Source organism: Cupressus sempervirens, chromosome 6, assembly GCF_028749045.1.
Source record: "Cupressus sempervirens isolate cs-2001-9-10 chromosome 6, ASM2874904v1, whole genome shotgun sequence".
NCBI classification, from domain to species: domain Eukaryota; kingdom Viridiplantae; phylum Streptophyta; class Pinopsida; order Cupressales; family Cupressaceae; genus Cupressus; species Cupressus sempervirens.
In genome coordinates, this window is record NC_143123.1 from 258039018 (window position 1) to 258050104 (window position 11087).

Sequence of the window (11087 nt, forward strand, 5' to 3'; positions counted from 1 at the left end):
GAGTTAAAGTTAAATCCCAGTCTTGGTCACTTCCCGGCTCTAGAAGACTTTTGGGAGGATTGTGAAAATGATTTTGAAGTTAGGAAGAGAGATTGGATGCGGCTTACAATACGATAGGTGATAGACTTCAAGTTGGACATTGATGTGATAGGTGTAGATGACGATGAGGTTTCTTTGGTTGATCCTTACTATTATGAGAAAATTGAATTGCTAAATCTCCCTCCTATTGATTGGTCAATTCCAGAGTTAAAAATCTTGAAGGAGAGGACTTCCTATGTTCTTAAAAGGACAAGAGACTGGATTAGTAAAGTCAAAGCCAAAAAAGCAACTGGCGAATTTCAAAATAAAGAGAGGAGAAATAATATAGGAGAATCATCTCGGATGGCAATAGAAGCAACTTCTAGTGATAAGACACAACAATTAGATATAGGTGCTCAAGGTCAAGATGAAGATCTGAATTAGCCAGATAAGTTTACAGTCAAAAGAAAAAGGACAAGAATGAAAGGTAGAATGAATCAAGAAGGGAATGAATCCAATGAAAAAGACCAAAGAACTCCTCAAATTGTTGAATCACATGTCTCTATTACATCCCCTCATGATGTAGTGATTCCTCATTTGAGTCTCTCTCCTCCTGATATGACATTAATAGACATCACGCAGTTAGATAACCCATCGTCTAATTCAAAAGACTTAATGATGATTGCTGAAAATGTAACAAGTGATGTACAAGCTTCAAAAATTACGCATTCATGGTTCCAAAACAGTCTTCAGAAGAGGAAGAAAGTTGTTCAAATGATCCCACCTCCATTTGATGTGATCTCTAGTATTCTTTAGAAGCCTCCTAAGGTGAAAAGGACCAAGGTGATGTCCAAGTTAGCTATTGATGAAACTTTAGGCAACTTGTGTGTGGAATTAGCCAAGCCTATAATTGAAAAGAGTGTTGATGAAGCATCTAAATCAGATTTCATTCTAGAAAAGGTTGATCTTGGTCCTTCTAATGCAGAAAGAGAGTTTCAAAATTTTGAAGTGATTGCTGCTCAGATGTTGCAAAGGACGAAGGAAGAAAAAAGAGCCAAGGAGCAACTCAAGGAACAAGTTTAGATGCTGGTATCTTATATTAATTCAATCATCAATCCTTCTAATGCCCAAGCTGTGGTCACTCCGTCGGTTTTAGCAGGCCCTGATAGTATTTTAGATCATACTGTTGTTGAAAGAATCGACAAACACAAGTCACATAGTATGATGATCGAAGCTTGGATAAACAGGATGATAGAAGATGCTTCAAAACTTATAACTGGAGTGAAAGAGATATATGTGAAAGCCATCGCACAAATACAAGAAATTTCTAAAGAGCTAGAAAATAGCAAGGAACATAAATCCAACTAGCAAAAAGTAGCTGATGAATCAAAAGAAATGGCCAAGTTAGATATGAGCACCCTACTTCTTGAGAAATTTATTGCTGATCCAAGTGACAACCAAACACGTATCTAGAGTAAAAGTGTTGGTTGGAAGGTGATGCAAAGGGATCACCGAGTTCAAAAAGCTAATAGCTTCTTTGGAGCAGCTGAAAAAAAAAGGTATAGATGAATTAATCTCTACTATAGTAGGTGGGGCACCAGTAAGTGACCTTTAGCATATTGATTATCAATTTCTCCTTGATTCCTTCAGTGCTCAGATTCATTCAGAAATAGAGAACTGTGTATCAGATGCTAAAACTATGATGAAGCTTAGCCTGGTTGCAGTCACTCTGGGAGATTGTAACATTTCAGCCTATCGACAAGAGTCAGAAGAAATTCAAGATAGATACTTCACAGCCAAACTCAGGATGGAAAATGTGTTCATTGTGAACTATGAATCAATGATGATCATCCTAGATGCTTACAGGGCTTTCCGGGATAGATCAATTGTGTCTGAGTAGATAGAGTTAGTAGCTAGAAGAATCAGTGATTGTATATGTAAACATCTTTAGGAACTCTAGCTAAAGTTTAGTTTTTGCAAGTTTCCTTGCATAGGTTAGTTTTCTTGAGGTTAATTAACCTTCCAAAATTACATATTTTGGAGGTGGTTATTAACCACGAAGAGGTAGTTATTAACCTCTGTGTCTATATAAGGACACCTTTTGGCTTTGTAAAGGGACTTTTTGATTTTAAAAATAAGAGAACACTATACTGAAATTTTGATTGAGGGATAAATTTTGGAAAGTATGTACACTTTTTATCTCTGAAATTGCAAAATCTCTATTGCTTTCTTGGTGCAAGGAAATGAAATGAGATGTGCTTTGGGTTTCTTATTTTAAAATCAAAATTGTTATATGCAGTAGTAGACATTCTCATGGTGCTATGCGAGTGTTTATGAATGATAATGAATGTACTTGGTAATACTGGTTGCCTTCAAGCGTAGTTCTTGATCACCGTTGTTATCAATCTTGTTTACCGAAGAAGGTTGTGAAGGCGTGTGGTGCATTCATCCTGAACAACTTTCTCCTGATCTTTAAAGTTTTAGATTCTTTATTTGAAAATCTTTTTCAAAATCCATATCATACAAGTGATCTGCCCCTCTAAACGCAGAGGAAGGCCGCATACCAAGGGCGTATCCAATTGTTGTGAACGGTTTGCCACACACTCTGTTGGGCAAATTCTACTGTGACAAATTTGTTTACCAACATAAATGCGCTTCAAGAACATGAAGATCTTCTGATTCTAAAGAGACTTGCTTCACTTTCTTTTCCACCTTGAATGCTGCTTCTTAGCTTGTGGATTCCTGCTTGCCAAACTTTCTCATTTCATAAGCTACAAGTGCTCCATGAATATCTTCCATTGTATACTTGTTAATATCTCTAGTTTCTTCTATATAACATATCTTAGAATCAAATTTATCATGAAGAGATCTCAAAACTTTCGTTGCAACATCAATATCATCAATTTTTTCACCAAGTCCTCTTATGCCATTTATAGTTTCATCTATCTTAAGGAGATAGTCTTCTACCTTTTCATCATTACCCATCTTAATGTCTTCAAATCTTGATTTCAAATGTTGTATCTTGGCTTCTTTAACTCTATCATTACCATGATATGTTTTTAAAAATTTGTCCCATACTTCTTTAGAAGAACTGCAATGCATTACTTTAACAAAAACATCATTAGATAAATTGTTAAGTATAGCAAATTTAGCTTTCATATTAGTTTCATACTTCCTCTTTTCATTAGGATCTGTAGGTAAAGTATTAGGAACTTTATAACCATTAACAAGATAAGTAAGATATGAAAATCAAATCACAAATATGAAAATAGAAATATAAATCATTACCCTCTTCTTTGTTGTTAAAAATTTGCCTGCAACGATTCAGTCTACAAAGAATTCCACACCAATTCTGTAACTTTTATCAAAATCACCTATTGGATGTTTTAGAGGAATGTATTCTTTATTTATAAACTAAGTAAGTCAAAATTTTGGAGACAGTTACATACCCCAAACTTCCATTAGACCAAAATTGCTCAAAACTGCCAAAATTGTCATAACAATTTGGTCCCTGTTTCTGATAAACAAATTTTTTCTCTTTCTGTACATGTGTTATGCAAAAACTATCAAAGACCCATTTTAGCTAACTCTGAGACCTTTTCAAAAAGGTATGATAGTTGGGGTCTTTTTGATAAAAAAACTTGTTGACTTTTTAATAGACCAAAACTATTTTTTTTATATCCGTTTTTAAAAACAATGTGAACATTAAATGTTAATTGTATAACATTTAAGTATTTGTCTTGAATATGTTTTGAACAATATTGAATGATGTCAAATAAGATAATTACATGATGTTAGCCATACCATATGCTCATTAGTGACATCAATGACAACAATCATTAGTGACATCAATGACAACAATCAAAGACCAAATACCAAGAGTTCAAGAGGCAGTAGTATTCATGATGTGGCATGTGTAAAGATCGGCCTGTATGATTTTGGTCGTCGTGGGTAATTAGGAGCAATTGTAATGATGGCACACTCATTTAAGTGCACTCTGCTCTAGAGGCTTCGATAGCAGTTTACAATGGCCTTGTTATTTTGTTTCTGCCAGTACTATTGATCCTTGTGAAAGTTGGGTGAGGACTGGTGGAAGTTGGGGTGTTCGATGGAACCCAATTTCTCCTTGCAAATTGTAGGCCAAACCCCATCGTTCATAAGGACGATCACTGTAAAAAGACGACAATGTTTTCAGATTCGATGAAGATGCTTTTTGGGAGGACGGTTTTCGAATTTGTTTGGGATGAATATTTGATCCATGATTGGCTTCCTCGGTCCAATCTAGAGATTTTGTCCCTATTTCTCGCATTAGATCTAATGATTGGAAGAGAGAAGAGGTCACTCGTGTAGCACAGGCCTTTTGCGAACCCAAATGAGCTGTGGGTTTGGAAGATGTGGTGAACAGAACCGAGGTTGGTGTCAGGCTGCACATGGGTCATGGCCCATGGCGGCTCATAGGTGCTGGTGGTGGCAAACTCTAGCCTTTGCTGATTTGGTCATCAGCCAACACAGTGGGAGTGCCTCTTCCTGTGGCAGAGAAAGGTTATTTTCTGCTTTTGGAATGCTTGTAGACATGGAAGTGCACTCGAATGGCAGATTTGGATGGCAAATGCCGAAAGAAGGTTACTCCAATTTGATCACAGGCCCCAATTGATGAGGGTGGGCGTCCGTTGGTGCGTTGCCAGCTTCCTTAGAAAAGGGGTCGTGAGGAGAGCGGTACGTGGCCCTAGTCTGGTGGCAGGGGTGGTGTGGTTGATTCGTGGCTGTGGTGGTGCTGTTGAATTGAGGAGCTGGGCTTCAGAGGTTGGTCCATATGGTGAGGAGTGTATCCCGAATTTTACCCGGGAACAGGTTGTGGGTTGTTTCTGCTGATGTTGGGTTTTTCTCTCTCTCTGTTTTTTTTGGTGTTCATGGACCTATTTTTGGCCTGGGGTTCAGGTGCCATGTTTTTTATCAACCCAATGTATGTAATGTCTGGACAGTGTGGGGATAGCATCTTTTGGGGAATCTATTTTGGTCACTATGTAACTCTATCACTCTATCAATTATATGCAACTCTTTGATGATTAATAAAATACTTTTGTTACCAATTAAAAAAAATTGAAGTCTACACCATCATATTTTGTGCTACAGTGTTATACTGTTGATTTTGATACTAACAGCTGTCAAAACAAGGATGCTGATCCATTACAAAGAAAACAAGGTCCACAAACAGATTAACAGGCCATTGACAACACTATGTTGTCACAAAAGGTGCTGACAAGAAGAATTATTTAAGAAACAAAGCACATAGACTTTTTGCCCACCAGATAGGGCCAAAACTCACACCGCAAGAGACGAAGGATGAGAGTTCTTTTTACACTATCAGACATCAGTCCAGGCAATACTATCTTTATGTTTCCCGGCCAAAGAAACTCTGCAAGGGCAGCTGCCAGGACAGCGGACAGAGTGTTGTAAAGGCAGAGCAGAAATGCCCCCCAGGCCAGAGGACAAAGCTTTAGTAGGAGCAGCAGCGAGGGATGCATCAGAGCAGAATGTGGAGCAAACCTTGGAACTGTCGTTGAAACATAATGTACTATAAAATAAAATAACTAGATTTAATGATACATAACATTAAAATACATAGCATTCTGATATACCTCAATGGTTCTAAATGAGTTTATTAGAAGTGAATTCTTGTACAATTGCAAGATCCTAATTCATCAAAAGAGGTGAGATAATATTTATATGAATTCATCAAAAGAGGTGAAATAATATTTATATTAATTCATCACAGGACATGAGATAATATTTATATTCTGATTTAATGGATACCTTTCAATTCTTGACTCTTATGCCACAAAAATTAAAATTAAGATCTATAATGCTACTCTGTGTCTCACCGTATTCACTATTGATATCCAATTATCTTTTGCTACTTTTTACTCAATGTATGAAAATACAGTGGACCATCTTTTTACTTCAAGAATCTATAGGCATATTCTCGAATACAAGCATTGGAACCAAAACAATTTACTTAAGTTGATCTTTGACATCTATTGCATTACTTATATTTTTTCCTCGGAAAAATTCTCATGAAACTTCAAGACAGAAAATAAGCAGAAAGATATCTTACATTAAATAGAGTGGCAGCTGTATGAGCATCCAGTGCACTGAAAGGGTCATCAAGTAGATAAAGATCAGCATCATTATACACTGCTCTGGCAAGCTGAATCCTTTGTTTCTGTCCTCCACTCATATTCAATCCTCTCTCCCCTATCTCAGTCATATCTTCGTGGGAGAAATTCGCTATATCCTTGTCTAACGCACAGGCTTTTATTGCATTTTCATACCGTTCTTTCTCCATTGATTTCCCAAAAAGTATGTTTTCTCTGACAGTCCCACCCTGAATCCAAGCTGTTTGAGCTACATACGCAATGTTTCCATATAGTTCAACCTGTATACAAATACAGGAAACCTTTTTGAGCTATTCAAAATTTTGAACATGACAAAGCAAGACTTACAAAATAGTGAAATTTTACGTACAACACACATATTTAACGTACCACTCCTGAAACTTTTGGAATTTCTCCAAGAATGGTATGCAACAGAGCAGATTTTCCTGATCCTACTGATCCACAAAGTGCTATCTTTTCTCTATTTTTAATTTCCAGATTAATTCCTTTTAATGTTGTACTTGTAGATTCTGGATCCCAGCTGAAAATACCAGAATGAATTTTAATCACACATTGTGATGCATCTAATGATTTCCTCAAAAGCACATCTGGTTTCAGCTCATCATCTTGTAAAAATTTGTCAAGACGATCTAAGGAAACCTTAACTTGAATCAAAATGGCCAGGACATCTGGTAACATTCTTACTGGCTCTTGAAGGATACGGAATGTTGCAAGAACTGTAAATATAGTACTTGCAGTTAATGGTGGGTTTCCTATGACAGCACAGGCTGCAAAAACTATTGATGAAATAATAATTGGTGACATCCAGTAGATTATGGTGCCATACGTCCTATTGATCTGAGATGATGATAACCATTTAAACTCAGAAGCTCGGAGACTGTCAATCAACCCCTTGAATTTATCTTCCCAAGCTTGTAATTTGATTATTTTCATACTATTAAGGATCTCAGAAGTTGCTCTGAGCCTTTCGTCTTGAGCAGCCATGAACTCAGATTGACATTTCTGAAGAGATTTTGCAAGTGGCTTGTTAAGAATTATAGTGAGAACAATGATGACCAAGCCTGGAATGGTTGCCAATCCAACTGTAGCAAAAAGTATGCCAATGGCCACCAATATTTGAAATGGAACAGTCCAACTCCAATGTAACCACCACGGAAACTCTCCAAATCGGTATGCATCTACAGCTATGTAGTTTACAATTTCACCAGCAGCGTGCCTTCGCCTTGCCAAGTTTGATAGCCGGAGTTGCTTCTTATACACAGCTGCCATCAATGCAGAACGCATTTGCATACCAGATCTTCTGGAATTGAAGTACCATTGCCTCTGAGAAAAGGATTCAATAATCTTCACTGCAAACAAACCACCCACTAGAATTAATCCTTCGCATCTGAACCTCTGTTTCCCACCGGCAAATTGTACAAAGGACCGGAGAAATAGGGGAGCTGAAACCGTTGCAATTGATCTCAGAAATGCGAAGATTCCTGTGACTAGCATATCCTTCCAATAGCATTTTGATAGTGCTCTAAAAACTGCCGGTCTGTTTAGTGGATCTTGTTCACTTTGATGTTCCCATGCTTCTGCAAATACTCTTTCAGCTGTGGATGCCTCATCTTCAGGGACTAAATGTGGAATATCCCCGATCTCCAATGGTTTTGAATGACCAAGGTTTAGCAAAGGATTGAGCCATCCGAAAGTCATACGACTAAAAATGCTAGCTTTATATAGAGGGGTGACTTTGAGTTTGGTTTCCTCTAATTTAGTTGCCTGGAGCAGGGGCTCAGTCAAATCCACTGGGCTAGACAAAGTCCAGTGTCTAATGATTCTGATACAACAGTAGAAAAGAAGAAAGCAGGTTGCAGATGTTGTTATATCTAGAATTCTGTTTGGGGAGAAGGAGTGAGTTTCAAAGATGTTTGATATAGATTTGAACATTATTACTATTCCTAAAATGAATTCAATGATCCACCAGGTAATGGCAACTAAGGCTGGTGGTTTTTTGAGATTAAGCTTTAAGGAAATCGCTACTACAATCCATGTTAATCCTTGAATGCAGTAAAGAACCGGTTTTTGCTCAGTGTTTGTTTGATATATCAACATCATCCATAAGCCGAACCCTATGTTTGCTAGGCCAATAATGAGTGAAAGCAAAGTAGTGATTTTATGTACACCTGATCTACTATAATGCATATAAGAAGAACGGCTTCTCTGACAAATAATAAGGGTGACCAGGAAAATTAACATAAGCAAAAGATTGCATGCAGTGGCGAATAGATTCTGTGGGAATGCTTTAGACAATTGAAGATCGTCTGTCTGTAAATCCCAGCTGTTACTGCAGTTATCTCCACAACGAAAACTAGCACCATGAAACTGTGAGACTGCTCCTGCATTTGTCAAAAATATAACCAGTCAAGCAAAAGCCAAATCTGACATAACGTTTATATGATGTCAGTGCAAATGATTTGACAGCGTTCGGTATTAGCTTTTCGTAGTGAATATAGTATTCAAAATATGGTTTCTAAAATCGATTTTAATCACTATCTTTTCAAATTACTGACTGATCTAAAATTTCAATTCAGAAACATATACAGTCGAATTTTCTAAAGTCCATGTAATATTCAAGATCTTATATTTAATATCAGCCATATATATATTTGAATTAACATCTCATCAATAGGAAATCTACAAACTTTCCTGAAGATAAGTCTAATGTGGAAAGTTAACATAGAATCCCCAAGCAAATAATCTTCCGTACAGAGAGTCAAATATCAAACCCGCATTCAAATTCAAATCCAAATCAAATATGACAGAAGTCTGGAATACGAATGCTCTTATCATGGTGTAAATACTTTTTTGTTTTGAGATCTCATGCTTTCTTCATGCTTTCTATCATACTCACAGAAAGCCTCCTCCTTACTGTGAAAAAGCTTTTCTTTAAGTAAATACTTTGTAAAAGTACTCTCAACCGGCTACAAGCCAGAGAGAAGGAAATCTACAGAGCCAAGTTGCCCCAATAATCAATAACATGATGTTCCCGTCAGCCAAGTTAAAGAGTTTCCACATACCTTCCAACACGTCCCACGCCATTTCCTACGATCTACCTGGCCCCTCTGCCTGCAAAGAACTTCATGACTTGTATTAAAAGCTCATAGCAAAGTCTCTGTGTACTCTGCTAACTATAGACACGGACGGCTAATGGGTATCTAAGTTCAAAACAGAAGGAACTGAAGTTGAGATGTTGACTGTATATTTAAAGGCTTTAGTCAAGAGCAAAAGAATCATTTGAGAGGTGTTGGTTAAGCCTTGGATCCACATTACTCCCTACGAACCTGGACAAATACAATTCATCTAATAATCCTGGAGTAATACAATAAAAATGGCATAAATAATTTTCAATTGGATCCAGACAAAAACATACAGTTCTACAGCGATGCAACAATTTTTTTAATTGAGGATTAATTTAGGCTGAATTTAGTGAAGGCCAAGGGGCATTTTTTTTTTTTAGATTATCGGAATTTTGCATTCAGGGAAGGCTGGATTCTTAATAGATTTAGTATGAACTTTTTAACTTCATGAATAAACCAAAGAACCCGACAAAGTTACAAATTAATTTATTACTTTAATTTAAATGGCAGATATACAAAAATCATTTTGGCTAATACATCACTATTTAGCATACATTATTATTTGGGCAACAATGTAATAATAGTGTGGCATTAGTCATTTTTAATAGTTCGTAGAATTGTGTAAAGTCTATTCTCACAAATGGAGATTTCTACAAATCTTGATTTAACCAAATCAAGATTTTGCAAATCTTCATTCTGATTTTTGGGATTTTAATTAAACCATTTGTTTCATTTAGAAGATACATGTGAAGACACATTTTTATGTGTAACCTTGGAGTTGAAGGAAAATTTCAAAAAATAGTCCAATCTATTGTTCACACTCCTTAAAAAACAGAATTAGGTTTTGATTTTCAATTCCTACTTGTTAGTAGGAAGTTGGAAAACCTGATTTTGAGGCAAAATTGGAAGTCCGGTATGCTAATTCCATTTTGCCAATTTTAAAACAAACACAAAAAATTTCAAATCCTAATTTTAAAAAAGTCAATCCCTGTACACAATATAGTTAAAAGTAGGTAGTAGATTGCATTCTATTACTGAATATATATTCATACTATTAAAATTACAAAAGAGAATAAGTAAATATATAAAATAAAATCACATTAGATAAATCCATAATTTGTTTATCAAACTCTATGTTTTGCATACATGTTTATGGAGCATTTTTTGCAGTTTGTTTGCTCATAGGTTCAACGTCAATGATTTCTATGTTTTATTTCACACTCAGATTTTCAATTTGGATGCCAAAAGGTTTTGAAAAATAGATATGAAGTCTTTAGTCCAAGCACTTTCTTCACCTGCATTAACTTTGAAGGTGCAAAAGAGTACATCTATCATTAAAATTTTAAGTAGTAATATTGAATTATGTAAAAAGTATACTTATTAAGACTAAATAAAGATTTTATATATATATATATATATATATATATATATATATATATATATATATATATATATATGACTAATAATTAATGAAATAAGAGTAAGAGTTTATATATGAATATAATTTTTTTAGTAAGAAAAATTTAAAATACAACATCAAATGAAACTTATGCTTATGATAATTTAATAAAAAATTAACTTTTAGTTTATATTTAGTAATTAAGTTGATTAATATAGATATTAAAAAAAGTTAAACTTTTAAGAAAAACTTGGCAAGAGGAAGATAGTAAAATGGGCAACATGAAAATTTATAACTTATTTCATCCAATTTGAATTTTTAAAAATTTAAATTACTATAATATAAGGACAGATGTGTATGTATTTCTCAAAA

General features: G+C 35.4%; 1 protein-coding gene across 1 annotated transcript in view; it reads right to left on the bottom strand.

The window, feature by feature from the left end:
• Positions 1-9443, bottom strand: part of LOC149552227 (ABC transporter C family member 8-like) — a 36813-nt gene extending 27370 nt beyond the window's left edge. Inside the window, exons 1-3 of the mRNA XM_089787749.1 lie at positions 9257-9443; positions 6564-8575; positions 6134-6454 (exon numbers count right to left, since the gene is read on the bottom strand). Of these exons, the coding sequence (XP_089643875.1) occupies positions 6134-6454; positions 6564-8575; positions 9257-9278 (2355 nt within the window). The 5' untranslated portion in view covers positions 9279-9443. The remainder of the gene's footprint in view (positions 1-6133; positions 6455-6563; positions 8576-9256) is intronic.
• Between the last annotated feature and the right edge of the window lie 1644 nt (positions 9444-11087).